General features: G+C 37.8%; 2 protein-coding genes across 3 annotated transcripts; both read left to right on the forward strand.

Annotated features, from left to right (window-relative positions):
• The first annotated feature begins 1743 nt into the window (after positions 1 to 1743).
• enam (enamelin) lies at positions 1744 to 4696 on the forward strand. Its single transcript, XM_051905656.1, has 8 exons — positions 1744 to 1797; positions 1888 to 1911; positions 1997 to 2074; positions 2152 to 2187; positions 2286 to 2333; positions 2429 to 2464; positions 4050 to 4112; positions 4217 to 4696. The coding sequence occupies exons 1-8, from the start codon at positions 1744 to 1746 to the stop codon at positions 4601 to 4603; spliced, it is 726 nt and encodes a 241-aa protein (XP_051761616.1). The 3' UTR covers positions 4604 to 4696.
• Positions 4697 to 5698: 1002 nt separating this feature from the next.
• cnga1a (cyclic nucleotide gated channel subunit alpha 1a) lies at positions 5699 to 8841 on the forward strand. 2 transcript variants are annotated; one of them, XM_051894403.1, is made up of 6 exons: positions 5879 to 6147; positions 6241 to 6294; positions 6372 to 6539; positions 6640 to 6744; positions 7014 to 7120; positions 7206 to 8841. In XM_051894403.1, the coding sequence occupies exons 1-6, from the start codon at positions 5996 to 5998 to the stop codon at positions 8723 to 8725; spliced, it is 2106 nt and encodes a 701-aa protein (XP_051750363.1). In that variant the 5' UTR covers positions 5879 to 5995; the 3' UTR covers positions 8726 to 8841. The 2 variants fall into 2 exon arrangements, with proteins under 2 accessions (XP_051750355.1, XP_051750363.1); XM_051894395.1 differs by adding an exon at positions 5699 to 5849 and having other exon boundaries at positions 6018 to 6744.
• The last annotated feature ends 6825 nt before the right edge of the window (positions 8842 to 15666 follow it).

The following is a 15666-nucleotide window of genomic DNA, read 5'->3' on the forward strand; positions in this document are numbered from 1 at the left end:
ACATTCTGTATCACACACTTTAAAAGGTGGTAACCTGCAATTAAAAGATCCATAAAGAGCCATGTCCATCTGATTAAACCCGTAACATTTATTTTATCAGTATAAATGAATGTATTTAGGTTGATTCAGTGATGTTAAATAATAATTTTGACTTGAAAATCTTAGGTTATTATTATTATTTTTTTGCAGTGGGGAGGTTTTATTTTGCAATAATGGCTACATCGTATATATATATATACATATATGTATATATATATATATATATATATATATATATATATATATATATATGTATATGTATGTAGATGATGTAGCCATATATATATGTATGTATGTGTATATATATATATATATATATATATATATATTGTGCTCACCGAGGCTGCATTAATATTGTGGAATAATATTACAATTTAAAATAACTGTTTTGTATTTGGATATATTTTGTCTTTCTTGATCAATTTAATGCATCCATGCTGAATAAAAGAATTAATTTATTTCTAACCCCAAACTTTTGAACGGTAGTGTGTAATGTTACAAAAGCTTTCTATTTCAGATAAATGCTGTTCTTTTGAACTTTCTATTCATCACAGATTCCTGAAAAAATTGTACACAACTGTTTTCAATATTGATAAAAAGTAATGTTTCTTGAGCAGCAAATAATAATTTCTGAAGGATCATGTGACACTGAAGACATGATGCTGAAAATTTAAATTGTAATAATATTTCACAATATTATTGTTTTTACTGTATTTTTGATTTAATAAATGTAGCCTGGGTGAGCAGAAGAGACTTCTTTCAAAAGCATTGAATGACAGTGTATATATGAACTATAGGCTTTTGAACAGCTAGAAAGATAGTCGCCATGAGACTTGACCCTAAGAAACCATCTTGTCTAGAATGACTGAAAGGGAGCCAGAGTATATGTCCTCTCTTGCCTGATTCCTTTGGGCTCAGCAAGTGGATATCTATAGACTTTTTATGTTCACATTCTTATCAGATGGCAGACATCCTGGATCTGGATTCCCTAAAGCATAAAGCACATCAACCCTTGAAATGCTTCAAACCTCAGACTGAGGATAAAAACGCAGACGACAACATCTCTAAAGAAGCTGTCAGTGTGGTCACAACAACGAGGAGCCAAAAGATTTATTATACCTATCTCCGAATGAATCAGCAAGAAAAGATGGATTAATCTGTAATTAAGAGTTTAGAAGAATATGTGACTTGAGCTTCATTGTGAAGATCTGTTTTAATTAGATCAATCAATTTGGCAGGCGCCCACAAGTCCCACTGTCATGCGAAAGGGGCCCCTTTAAAGTCATATACATGCAAACTTCTCCATCAAACATCACAGACAGACCATCCTCCTGTCTGGTAGACAATTTCATTTTTCGTCTGTCTTTTGAAGAACTGTGCACCAAGCAGAATTTCACAGTGTATAATTATACATAATGGGTCATTAACAGTTGTAATTCCAACCTTCTTTTAAGAATAAGGGCAAAAAATAGATTTCACTTTTTGCTGAGAGGTGATTGGTCTGTTTCAGGAGCTGCTAAGTATATATAGCAGCCTTGTTCAGTAGTTATTCATTCAACTTTAAACTCTAAGAAGTCATCTAGCTGTCCTTGTGATTTCCAAAAGAGGTAAGCTCATCCCATTTCTAAGAAGTTTTAACTCATGCATATATGTTACTGGCAGTATTGAACTTGTCTATTTTTCTTTCCGCATCATAAGAGCAATATGAAAGCTGTGGCGCTGTTTATGTGTTTGCTGGGCTCCTCACTAGCTGCCCCTGTAAGTTCTTGTTTCTACATCTCAAGGCAGCATAAGAAAGACAAAGTTTCAAACATTTTTTGACATCTTCCTCTTGTTTTGCACATTTAGGCCCTTGACAGCGGCAGCAATGAGGTAAGACCTTTGTGTGTGATCACAATGGATATTAATGTACAGCCTATTGTATTGCATTATGCATATTTTGTTGTCTCTCATGCAGCAGGCAATTAATAGTCATGCTAACACAGCCCTGCAGTTGATGGAATTCTACAGAATATTAGGACAGCTACGGCAACAGGTCAGTTCAGTGCTGATAAAGCTAAAGACAGACAGGCTTTTCATAATATTAACATAATGTTATTAATGTATTTGCAGGGTTTTGGTGTTGTTCCTACTGGTGCTCAGCTACCTGTATGTTAAGCATTTAACCACTTCATTTAAAGACTTATGTGTGAACATGCCTCAGTGTCCTGTTTTATGGATTTGATGATATTTTCTGTTCCTCACAGGCAGTACCTGTGGCACCCGCGGCACCCGCAGCACCCGCGCCTGTTGATGTAAACCCCTCTCATTCTATCTTATCGCATTTTATGTTTTTGAGGATAAACAATAGCCTTTAGAAAACATTTTTGACAATATTTCTCTTTTACAGACCCAGCCTCAGGTTTCACCTCAAGCACCACAACAGGTTAGCAACGTGTTATCGTTAGTTTGTGTTAATGTCAGTCATGGCATGTTATAAGGTGATATTGAGGATAAAAAAAAAATAAAAAAAATCTTGTTAGATCGGTGTACTAATGTTGTACATCAATCAAGGCCTTGCTAGTGCACAAATTTGTGTTTATAATACTTGTTTACATTAAAGGGAACTAGAAAGAGAGAGAGACAGCTTCTGTTTATGATGTAAAGTAGCATTTAGAGTACAACATACACCATATATTTCTGACTTGTTTTATTCAATAAGTAACCAATTGCACTTTAGCTTTTAGCTTGGATTTTTGCTACGGAAACTACAGAGTGGTAATACACTTCTTTATCGGCAATGACGGTTCCATGAAGAACCTTCAACATCCATGGAAACTTTTCTTTGCACAAAAGGTTTTTTATAAGGGAACAATGTTCATCAGATTATTAAAATATTGAATGACACTTAGAAAAATGGTTCTTTTCAGAACTGTTCACAGAAAGGATGGGTTTGGTAATAATGTACACTCTTAAAAATAAAGGTTTTTATTAGCATCTGTGGTTCCGTAAAGAACTTTTAACTTCCATGGAACTTTCCCATTGCACAAAATATTTTTTATAGTGGAAAATTATTAGGTTCTTCACTTAAAAATGGTCATTTTAAGAACTGTTCATTAAAAGTTTTCTTTGGGGAACCCAAAATGGTTCCTCTATGGCATAATCTTTAGGAAACTTTAGTTAGTTCACCCAAAAAAATGAAAATTCTGTCATTTATTACTCACCCTCATGTCATTCCACACCAGTAAGACCTGATGAAGATATAAATGAAGATATTTTTGATGAAAGGTATATGACTCATCCATAGACAGCAATTTAACCACCAATTTCAAGGTCCAGAAAGGTACTAAAGACATTATTAAAACAGTCCACGTGACTGCAGTAGTTCAATCTTAATGTTATGAAGTGACAAGAATACTTTTTGTGTGCAAAAACAAAACAAAAATAATGACTTTATTCAACAATATCTTCTCTTCTGTGTCATTCTCGTACACTGTTTACGTTCATCACTTCCAGGTTCTACGTCAGAACAGCAGCTCAGTATTGGCCGACGCTGTTCATGTGAGCAGCACGATGCATGCATGTGATACTGACGCAGGAGCTGGCCAATACTGAGTCGCCGTTCTAATGTACAACCTGGAAGTGATGAATGTAAACAGTGTACGAGAATGACACAGAAGAGAAGATTTTGAAAAAAGTTATTTTTGTTTTGTTTTTGCACACAAAAGTATTCTTAAGGTTGAACTACTGTAGTCATGTTGACTTTTTTTAAACAATGTCTTTAGTACCTTTCTGGACCTTGACAGTGGTGGTTAAATTGCTGTATATGGACGAGTCATATACCTCTAGGATTTCATCAAAAATATCTTAATTTGTGTTCCAAAGATGAATGAAGGTTTTACAAGAGTGGAACAACATGAGGGTGAGTAAATAATGACAGAAATTTCATTTTTGGGTGAACTAACCCTTTAAGACTACAGTGCCTTGTACTTCATTTTGTGTTGATATTGATCTTTAAACTTTTCTTTCAGGGCTTTTTTTTCAACCCCGCTCTTTTTGCACCCAGAGGAGATGGGTCAGATGAGGAAGGAGCAGTAGGTTTTTCCTATTATCAAAATTGTGTCGCATATTTCAAACATTAATAGGTAATTTATGATTATAATTTATGAGCTGCATCCCAATTTTCTATCTACCCAAGCCACAGTTTCGTGGGTTTTACCCTCCCTACGGCTACCAGCCTGGCCAGCCGGCTGCTCCATTGAACTCAGATGAGGCCGAAGGGGCAGAAGAAGCAGAGGCGGAGGAGGGTACTGAGGGTACCGAACCTGAACCTACTGGAACCGCTTCACCTGTCGATGCAGCTGCAGTAAACGAAATCCTACCCGTTGATGTCGCTGTGGATGTTCCCGTCGAACCTTCTCCTGAAGTCATCACTGCTGCTGCTGCCGTTGATCCGGCCCTCATCCCCGAGGCACCGGCAGCTGCCGTGGAAATTGACACCACTTTGGTGGGGCCTGATGTTGCTGCAGGTGCTGAACAGGTGTTGGTGGCTGAAGCTCCTGATGCTGCCCTGCCAGTGCAGTGAGAGAGTTGATCACAAGCCCCGCCCCCAAGATCCTAACCAATCAGTGACATCGCTGACATTAAGACCGTGTGGTCTGAACATTGCTGGAGCAAAATGTGGCACATTCCTGTTGTGTGAAAATGTTTCCTGGCAGATGATGATTCATAATAACCTCATTGTAAGAATTGAGCCAACACTGCTGCAGACAGTGTTACTTGTTATATGTCTTCTCTTTCAGTTTCTTAAAATAAAATCTCTTTTGTCTTAATGCAGTTAAAGGCGTCTTTAATAAACTGAAATGTAACTATGTAACACTTGGAAGAATTAACCTGATATATCTACATGATAATGTATAACCATATGAATTCAGGCTGAATTCAGGTTTTTCCAATTCATCTCAATGGCAAAAAGTGTCCCAAATAACCATGAATTCTCCCTATGTGTGTCTGTGTGTAACTATGTATATGTATCATTATATATATATATATATATATATATATATATATATATATATACTACATATAATACTAAATACTAAATAATACTAAAACTACATATATCCAACACAACAGGCCATCTATGTCTTTGTGAGTGGCTGTGTGTGAAACTAAGACTGGCAGGTCTGTATTAATAGGATAAAGCAGATCTGTGGGAGACTGCTGACTGGGCAGATGTTGCTATATGAGGTAAATCTCTCACTCTACTCTATGCCTCACAGTCTAGCAAGCGCATGTACACAACTGACACCAGTATAATGTGTGGAGACAGCAAAAGAACAATGAAATTACAGTTAGTTAAATAAATACCACAAACAAATGTGGTCATGCCGTAATTGGGGCACTCTAATGAATCAATTCAAACATGAACCTAAAATTAGTTCTGAGTATGGAACAATTTAAAAAAACAGAAAGTTGCCAAAATTCTCAGTGTAATGGCATAAATGATAGGTCTCACCCATACTTTCAGCTTTTGTTGGAGGGAGTATAAATTATGTACCGTTCAAGAAGACAGGGAGGAGGCTTTGTCTCTGTCACTCTAGTCTCTCATTAATCTCCAAATCCTTCTCAGGGTCATGCAAGTCTGAGATATCATTACAGAGCACAACAGAACAAATGAACCACAAGCATACTCCTCCTTTGAAAGCACTAGCTGTAATTTGACTGTATCTTTAATTTCACCAAACAGAAGGTCTGTGATTCTGAGGGGCTCTGTGATTCTTCTGATCAAGAGAGAATGGGACAGGATTTGATTTAAAGGAAAACAGTCGGTAAGTTTGATCTGAATTTGTGGCATTTTTCTTCCTTAGAGTACCATTTTGTCCATGTTAGAAAATTTTCATGACTTTTAACAAATAGAAAGACATGTAAATTATAAATCACTGCTTCAGCCTATTGTTCTAGGGGAAAAGAAATCATGACTGTTGTACCTACATCAGGGGGTATTGCAGTCGCTCCCAAAGTATCTCCGATAATGGAGGTGGATTCAGAGGAGGACGATGAAGACCCAGTTCCAGCTCCAAGTGCAGGACGTATATTTAACATCAACAACAGCAACAACAATGAGGAGTAATCAAAGATCATTTGATCTATAATATAATACAAATTATATTATTTATATGAATGCGTATTGGTGGCAATACTATTTTTCTCTCCATATAGGGAAGACAAGAAGAAAAAGAAAAAGGAGAAAAAAGAAAAGAAGGAGAAAAAAGAGTAGGTAGCACACTAATCTTATTCGAAACATTCTAGTTATAAATAATGTCTGTATAAACCTTTCTGTTGTTCTGTAGGAAAAAAGAAAAGAAAGAAAAGAAAGAAAAAAAAGAGAAGAAAGAAAAGGATGAAAAAGAAAAAGAAAATGAGAAAGCGAAAGAAAAGGAAAAGGAAAAGGAGAAAGAAAAGGAAAAGGAAAAGGAAAAGGAGAAGGAAAAGGAGAAAGAAAAAGAAAAAAAGGAGGGGTTGGTATCTGGATTTTTTCAGTCATTTCTAATCTGAGATTTTCAAAAGTTCAAAGTATCACAACTGATTACTGTTCATGTCAACTTCATTTTTTTCAAGGCCCAAGGAGGTGTTTGTGATTAACCCAGCGGGACTCCTGTATTATCAATGGCTGCTTATAATCACAATTCCCGTCATGTACAATTGGACAGTTATAATTGCAAGGTAATGATTAGAAGTTCATGTTTTATTAAGACCAGGTTACCAGGAGATGAGAGAAGAATACAAATTGAAGATGTCTTCTTTTTAAACCTCTGAAGTGTTCTCCCTTACATCTCCGTTAGTCTCTTACACTCATATGCTCTCATAGAAATGATAAAGGTCATATATTCAGCATCAACATCCAATATAATACATAAAATTAGGGCATTTTGGAAGCTTGATAAGTGGGTGTAATACTTTTGAGAGTATTTATATTTTGTCTCTTTGCATAGAGCCTGCTTTGAGGAACTGCAGCATGAGTATCTACTGATATGGTTCCTCCTGGACTACACCTCCGATTTGCTTTATTTGGCTGACATGGCCTTCAGATCACGAACAGGTGAACCTAATGTCATTAGTAAAATCAGATGTCTTTGTAATTAACTTATTTGTGTCATGATTTCATGTTACCTTTCTTTAACCAGGGTACCTGGAACAAGGCTTGCTTATCAAAGATGAAAAGCTCCTTCGCCAGCGGTACACCAGCAGTCTCCAGTTCCGCATCGATGTCATCTCCATGCTACCCACGGATATCTTCTACTTCGTTTTAGGGTTAGACTACCCAGAGATCCGCATAAACAAGTTGCTCCGCCTGAACCGCATGTTTGAGTTCTTCACCATCTCAGAAACCATGACCAACTACCCCAACATCTTCCGAATCTGCACTTTGGTCATGTACATCATCATCATCATCCACTGGAACGCATGCCTCTACTTCTCCTTCTCCAAGTTAATTGGGTTCGGATCAGATGCATGGGTGTACCCTGCTCTCACCGAACCAGAGTTCGGAGAGCTGATGCGAAAATATTCCTTCAGCCTCTACTGGTCTACGCTCACCCTCACTACTATCGGAGAGACGCCATCTCCGGAGCTAGACTCTGAATTCCTCTTCCACGTAGTTGACTTCCTGGTGGGCGTATTGATCTTTGCCACCATTGTAGGTAACATTGCTACAATGATCTCAAATATGAACGCAGCCCAGGCTCAGTTCCAGGCCAGGATCGACAACATTAAGCAGTACATGCATGCGCGACATGTCAGCAAGGACCTTGAGAAGCGTGTCATCAAGTGGTTTGACTACCTGTGGACTAACAAGAAGGCACAAGATGAAAGAGAGGTGCTGAGGTACTTGCCAGACAAATTACGGGCAGAGTTAGGCATGAACGTGCATTTAGAGACCCTCATGAAGGTGCGGATCTTTGCCGACTGTGAGGCAGGGTTGCTGATCGAGTTAGTGTTGAAGCTTCGCCCTGTAGTCTTCAGTCCCGATGACTACATCTGCCGCAAGGGTGATATCGGGCGGGAGATGTACATCATAAAGGAAGGCAAACTTGCTGTGGTGGCCGATGATGGCATCACTCAGTTTGTCGTCCTTGGCGATGGAAGCTACTTTGGTGAAATTAGCATTCTAAACATCAAGGGCAGCAAGGCTGGGAACCGCAGGACAGCAAATATTAAAAGCATAGGGTACTCAGACCTCTTCTGCTTGTCCAAAGATGATCTGATGGAAGCTCTGACGGAATATCCTGATGCTAAAGCTATGCTGGAAGAGAAAGGGAGACAGATTCTGCTGAAGGATGGTCTGCTGGAGCTGGACCCTGCGAAACTAAAGCCAGACGAGAGAGACTTGGAGGACCGCGTAAACCGAATATACAGCACAATGCAGTTGATGCAGACCAAGGTAAACAAGCTGCTGGCGGAACAGGAGGAGACACAGAAGAATATCAAACGTCGAATTGCTCAGATAGAGCGTCTGGCTGGGGAAGTGGTGGAGGATGAAGATGAAGAGGAGGAGAAGGAAAAGAAGGAAGAAACCCAGGAGGAGAAGAAAGAAGAAGAGCCAGAGAAAGAGAAGACAGAAGAAGACAAGGAAAAGACGGAAGAAAAAGAGGAGGAAAAGATCGAAGAAGAGACCGAAGAGAAAAAGAAAGATGAGGAGTCATAGGATAAGACTTGGATGAAAATCACAGATGAAGAAATCTAAACACTAATACATTCAAATTAAAATCAAAAACTTGTTCTTAACTCTTGTTCTTAGTAACACTAATTTGTTTATCCAATTTGACTCATTCGACTGGTTTGTTCATTGTTCACTACATAAAAAAGCCAATAAATTCTTGTAAAGGCAACAATAGATTTCTTGGCCAGCAAATTATCAATTAGCAATACCATTTTTAATTTGTATTCCTTTCTAAAATATATATCTATATGATTTTTTTTCATAAAGTAAACTCTTTTAGAAGTAAAACATCTAGCAAATTCAAGGCAATACCTGCAAGTAGATTTAAATAAAAAGATCTGAACATTATCACACACAAATAGATAACAGTGAAAACGAAAATATCAGTAGCTTAAATAAAGCCTGCTATTAGAAAAACAATATGCTTATAACACTATCTGCATAATTTATTCATGTGGCAAAGCATACTGGGAGCTCTCAAATCAGCAGCATTGTTCAGACAACAGTTAGAGGGTGTGCTATTTTGTGAAATCTGTGAATTCAGTTCCTTTTGGGTTTTATAAAAGTGTTTTTTGATAATAAAAATATTACAAATTATTGCACTGTACTGACCAGTCAGCATCCAAGACTGGAACAATTAATTTTAAAAGGTTTTAGGGATCAAATGTTTATGAAAACAGACATATGAGGTTTTACCAAGTAGTCTGCTTGATGGGCACAAGGGTGCAGCAGAGGACCAAAGATTAATGACCCTTTGCTTTTCTCTTCAAAACCTGGAAATGACAGCATAGACACTGAATAAAGGAGTTGCCTGCCTAATGAGACCACAAGTAAGCTTGTTAGATAAATTAAGTTCAGCAGCACAGGTTTAAGTTGGGTTATGGGCAGTTATCTTGATGAGGGGAGCAATTAATTCACTGCAGGCATCAATAAATGGAAATGCAAAAAAAGAATTATTGTTTTCAAACAGGTTTCCCCAAACAATATTCCTGCTTACTCAAGCGTCACTTCAAGGGAAGTAATGATATTATTAAAATAATATTAAGATAAAAAATTCTTTAATAAATTAAAAAAAATCGTATTCTACATTAATAAACCTTAATAAAACAAGATGAACTGCTGAAGCATGTAAAATGGTTATTTAAACCGCTAAAGTAAAAACTAAGCTGTTGTGATGTGAAGGGGAGAGGAATTTACATGTGTCAGGTGTTTCAAAAAAGAAAGAAAGGAAGAAATGGCTTAGGGTGGCTTAGGGGGTAAGTTTAATGTGTTTTGTGAGGAAGGAACACTTGCCTTTAAGTTCTTGTAAACTCCTTTATGCAAACAGTTGTTCATGATTAGGCTACTAGTATTGCAACATATCACAAAACTCACAGCTCGGATCATATTACGGTTTTTGAGTCATGGATAGGATCATTTTTCGGACCAGCAAGAAAAAAATAAGAACAAATGCACTAATTCCAAGCATAGATAAATACAACATAACAAAGTTACAAATAAAGTAAGGTCTAACTATTATTCAGGTACAAATGTAGCCTAATATTTAGGCCTGAATGTAAAATAACACTACAGTGTTCGCTGTATAAATTAATATAGATAAATCTTTGTTAAAGCTGTGTTTTGTTGTTTGATTAACATTGAGCAGCAGGTACTGTATTTTTTTGGCTGCTGTCACTGACCAAATTCACAGATCCGTTATTTACACATCCGATTTCCTTCTCAACTGTTTAAGACATAACCGACTGGGGTTTATAAGAATACAGTACTTGCCGAGACGGGTATTCTTCTTCTTGTGACCTGGTTTTGGGCTATTTTTGTTACGCAGACCTGACAACCCTGATATACTTGCTCCTTGCTCCTCTGCATGCATCCTTTTTACTCGTCACCGCCACGTGGTGCATTTAAGTGACGCGTCCTTCATCATGGCGTACTTTGATCGGTTTCCAGGTGAGAAGAAACCATGAATAATCGTTTGAGTGTAGATAAGCAGACTGTGGATTGTTTCATTTCTCACTTTAATCGGAGAAACGGTATTTTAACACAGGCATCCAAAAATACATACATCATTTTTAACCTTACTCTGATTCTCAAAACATTCTCAGGCAATTTTAGTGCATTTCAAATCTGAATTTTTAGTTAAATGGCATGTAGGCTGTTTTTTTTTATTTATTTATTTATTTTGACTTCTGACACTTTTTGACATTTTGACAAAAATCAATTGCCCAGGCCAGTTACTGTAATAGCTGTAGCTCCGCCTACACCTTTTTCCATGGCAGTTTGCACATTCATGATGTGTTCCTTCCTGTGGCATCCTTCAATTTTCCTTTGACTGCATTATTGATAATGCAATTGCAATTCTACAGGTATGCAGCTGTCAGTTTTCGGTTTTGTAAAATTTGAGGTCTTTTTTTTTTTTTCATTTTGAGACATCTTTTTATCAGTGTTTCATTTCCAAGAAGCTTTCGATTCAGTCAGGGATGATTAGGGATCCTGTGGATAGGGGATACCATCGTATATGTGGAGTGGTCACAGTGTGTGTGTCTCAATATTATCTCTTCTTTCATTTTGAACAGTCCCACCTGTTCTCTTTGCCAGCATTTGCTGTCACATGTGGACACTTATTGTATTTGCTCAGAGAGGTGATGAGAAAAAGGAAGTAAGCTGGAAAAAAAAAAAAAAAAGGAAATAAAAGAACAGTGGAAGTATGTCTCCCATGGGAAAGCAAGATAAAAAAGAAAGCTATTGCCTGTGATGTCAGCCATGAAAAGGGTCTTCAACCGTTTCGTCTCTTGAGCAGCTGGAGCTACGCGTTTAATTAATTAGAATGAGTCTGTCACTTTTAGAGGCAAATCAAAAAGGACCATATGACTTTCCTTCAAGGAGAAGTTACTTGTTGAATCAACTTGTTTACACAAGTGTTGGGAATATGAACGCACAGGTACAACCTTTTGTTATTTAAATGAAAGCTAGATTGGAACATGCATGCATGAATGAATGAATGAATGAATGTGTGATTTATGGGAAGGAGAGATAGAGGAAGAACACAAGCCAATATCATTGAAACAGAACACTTTGATGGACTGGTTTGTACATTTAGTCACACTTAAACTATTGAGGGTCCTTTTACCTCACACCAAACATGAACCAGTGGTCAGTCAAGCAATTTTATCATCCCATTTGGCCCGCCATCGCAGGGACACTCGGACACCCACCGTATCAGTGAGAGCACAGGTGGCTTTTTCCAAGAAGCTGATTGGAAGAGCCAATTTAACTTGCTGTGCGAAATTTCTTATACAAAAGCAATGGGGGCGCAACAAGGGTCTATCAGTAGGGAACATTGTGTCTTGCTGAGTATTGTCATCACGCTTTGATCTGAGCAGTTAATGGAAGTCACTGAGGCAGCTCACACCAGGGTGGTTTGGAGTCTGGTGGCAGAAAGATACGCCACAGCATGTAGGCACCTGCATTTGGTCTTACAAGCTGGTTCATCCTTGTATATCCTGTTGTTGCTTAGAATGCTTCAGCACTTAACTGTCCCTTTCTATTAGTGTGTGTAACTGACCAGTTAGCCGCTGTGCTATTGTTTCTCCTAAACAATTTACTTCACGATAATAGCATTTGCAGTTGACCGGAGCAGCTCTGGCAGGGAAGAAAGCTGACCTATTGGAAAAGTGACATTCTATGACAGTGGCACTCAGGGCCAGCCTGTGGGTTTCTGGGGAACCGGGTGAGGTTATTAAAAAGGGCCCGCCAGTATAAAAACTGTTCACATAAAAACATACATAGAGCTGCTGCAACAAGATGAGTGGTCTCCTTTCTTTTTAAAAGAAAGCTCTAATAAGAATCACACTGTATATACTCAATGTATATAAAATTATGCACTGAAAAAATATGGATATATACTTATATTTATGTCTATGGATAGGCCTAAATATTTATAAATATTTACTTTGAATTTTCGCTCAGAAATTACTTTTACATTTCACAAATAAATAAAAGAAACTACAGTGGTGCATTGCTGCCAAATATTATTTTTCCCCACCCAATTATGTCATAATAACGAGATATGTCGTTAAAACGACATCTTTTCTCGAGATAATGGGATGTTATGTCGTAAAAATGACATATTTAGTGTGACGTGTATGAAATATGCTTTTATCTGATCTATAATAGAGAATTTATATAGCCTAGATCAGTATGTGGCAGTAATGCGCCACCGTAAGAAACAACAAATCCGTATTTATCAAACGTGCGCACGAGTAAGCAATCATTGTTGATAAATCCCAAATGTGCGTAAGTGACCTAGTAATGACCTCGTTCACGGTCATTAGCATTTGGAAACGCCTCCAATGAACCATATATGGTGACAACACTTCCCTTTAAAAATCACGTAATTGTGTTTTTTCCTCACCGCAATAATGGCAAAGAGAGCACTCTGTGCTCTCGCCAAGCAGATCAGCACGATCTTGGAAAACGCTCTATGTGGAGCGCATTGTTTGCCAAGTCTTCCAATAATGCAAGATAAGCCATTGCACTGAGACAAACATTTTTCACAGCTGTCTATTATAGGGTTTGACACCAATTCCGCATCGTGTTTAAAACTAGACAAATGATAAATTGAGTGTTTTATAATTAAAGGAAACACAGGACATATGTGGATTGCTTAATGCATACTGTGACACTCTTAAATGCTTTTTATGTGTAGTGTTGCTATTCTACCATACCAGTAGATTCTCTGCGTAAGCATGCTCAGAGGTGTGCTTATATTTACACATATTTCTACGTACGAGTACAAGTTGGTGAATCCCACACTTTGCGTGAAACTGTTCATACGCACTCATTACGCAGAAATCTGTCCGTACGCACCGTTGATAAATAAGGACCCAGATCCTTCCAGATAAGCTAGTTTAGTCTAATGACTAACTCATATTTTCCCTTGACTTCTTTGCATCTCGTCGAGAGTGTTCCCCATGTTGCTCTTGAAAAATCACAGCAAATTTTACCCTCTGACAGGTGCTGTTTCTGAAATGCAAAAGTGCTTTAAATATTAAGCAGAAAGCACTGCAATGACAAAGCATGCTTTAAATAGCTACAAAGAATATTTTTGTTTCTGTTCCATTTTTGAGCAAATTATGCAGATAACTGGGTTACTATTTTTGTGTTTACTGTTTGCAGCTTTTCTCTTTAATGCGTTTATCTCCTGTGAGCTTTATTGTGGTTTGTATGCTAAATGTTGAGGTCCATGTGTGTTTAGACCCTGACTTAAGTGTTAAGTGATTGCCTGTGTCGCCTATAGGCTCTTGTTGCACTCGAAAGCCCATTGTACTGCCACTGTTTGTATATGGAGACTACGTGGCCATACTTGAATTTCTACACCTTTTAACAAAGGCTGTGGTTGTAATGGCTGAATTCACCACTTAAAACTAGTACAAGTATTATGTAGTGGAAAAGGACATTTGTGCCATCACCCATAAATTGGCTTCATGGCAGTGTGAGAGGGAAATGATCACTTACAGTACCGTCAGGTGCAGGCGATTTGATTTGAAGTCATTTTGTTCCATTGTTTTAGATGTTGTTTAATTTCTTTTACATTTAAAAGTCTGATAATTGAAAATTGCAAAGCTGTTTGTCTGATGCTTTCGTGAGCCACCTAAGCTCTTTTACACTGATTTTTCCTTAATAAACAACAAGCTGTGCTGCATGATCTCATCTTAATTTTCATAATTGCCTGCAATTGTGAATCTCCCTTGATGCCCAAGCATGTGCAGTTCTATAAGCATGATAAGAAAACCCATGATGTAATTTTAATTAGTCTATTCAACTGCAGAGCAGCTCTTGTTGTCGAACTCCAGCATTGCTATTATCACGGTATGCTAAATTAAGCATCAACCCCCTTACTTTCTTATCAGGACTCAGTGACATTTGCATCACTGTCATTTCTTGTGTCTCTTCCCAGAGTCTGTGACGTAACCACCATTGGTCAAAATGCCAAGACCTTGCCAGACCAATGAGCCTTTTAAAGAGTTTATATCTGAACAAAAATGGAAACTGAAGAACATTTGATGTTCAAAAGAAAGAGTATGAGAGATATTTTTAGTATGAGAGGCAAATGAAGCATTGACCCCCTACTGGGTTTCTGGAACTCAAGTCATGCAGGTGATGTGGAACATTTAGTGATTGCTCATCAATGCAATATTAGCTCAAGGTTTCTGAAATGAATAAACATTTCTGCTCCTTTAGTGACTTCTACCAATTTTTTGTGTGACTCCACAGAGGAAACTTCCCTCTCAAGCTTTGAGTGACAACCATGAAATCTTGGCGATGCCAATGTCACTTGCATTTAGTTGAGTGTTTCTGAGAAGACGTGTATGAAGTTCTGGCAATGTGTTCTGCTGAGGCCTTTGTGCCTTGGGGTCGTCATGGAAATGAAGGATGAGGAAGACTGAGGGAAGGAGAAGCACAGTTACAGTGCATCACTTAGAGTATGTGAAGTACCTCAGGGCTGGTACTTTATAGCTGGGAACGTGTGTCTTAGTCATCACTTTCTTTTGTAATTTGTAAAGCGGCTATGAAAGGATTTCAATTGGAATGGACTTGGCTTAAAAAGCTTTTTTAAAAGAATGGTGATGGTCAAGACTTTTAGTTTTGCAGACTATAATTTTACAGTCAAGGAAAATGCAAGTTGGATTCAGATAAAATAGCTCAGCCCTGTCTGATGCACGTCGTTTCCTATCATGCAGGACATCACTGACAGCTTAAATAAGATAAACGCACTTCTCCCTCTAAAACGTCACTTTAGAAAGTATTAAATCTTGTGACCCAACCAAGAGACAGGATTTGTGAAGACTTGAGCAGACCTTTTCTTATTTCCTTTTAAATTATTCTTCGGCTTCTTTTTACCAGTAAAGCTGGCAACACAAGAAATG

Source organism: Ctenopharyngodon idella, chromosome 1 (assembly GCF_019924925.1).
Source record: "Ctenopharyngodon idella isolate HZGC_01 chromosome 1, HZGC01, whole genome shotgun sequence".
NCBI classification, from domain to species: domain Eukaryota; kingdom Metazoa; phylum Chordata; class Actinopteri; order Cypriniformes; family Xenocyprididae; genus Ctenopharyngodon; species Ctenopharyngodon idella.

Bases quoted from the DNA above. Each gene is read 5' to 3' on its own strand.
- enam (XM_051905656.1), top strand. From the start codon at position 1,744: ATGAAAGCTGTGGCGCTGTTTATGTGTTTGCTGGGCTCCTCACTAGCT. The intron at 2,334-2,428 runs GTAAACCCCTCT...TCTCTTTTACAG, and splicing joins CAGCACCCGCGCCTGTTGAT to ACCCAGCCTCAGGTTTCACC. The intron at 4,113-4,216 runs GTAGGTTTTTCC...TATCTACCCAAG, and splicing joins GGTCAGATGAGGAAGGAGCA to CCACAGTTTCGTGGGTTTTA.
- cnga1a (XM_051894403.1), top strand. From the start codon at position 5,996: ATGACTGTTGTACCTACATCAGGGGGTATTGCAGTCGCTCCCAAAGTA. The intron at 6,295-6,371 runs GTAGGTAGCACA...GTTGTTCTGTAG, and splicing joins GAAAAGAAGGAGAAAAAAGA to GAAAAAAGAAAAGAAAGAAA. The intron at 7,121-7,205 runs GTGAACCTAATG...TTCTTTAACCAG, and splicing joins GGCCTTCAGATCACGAACAG to GGTACCTGGAACAAGGCTTG.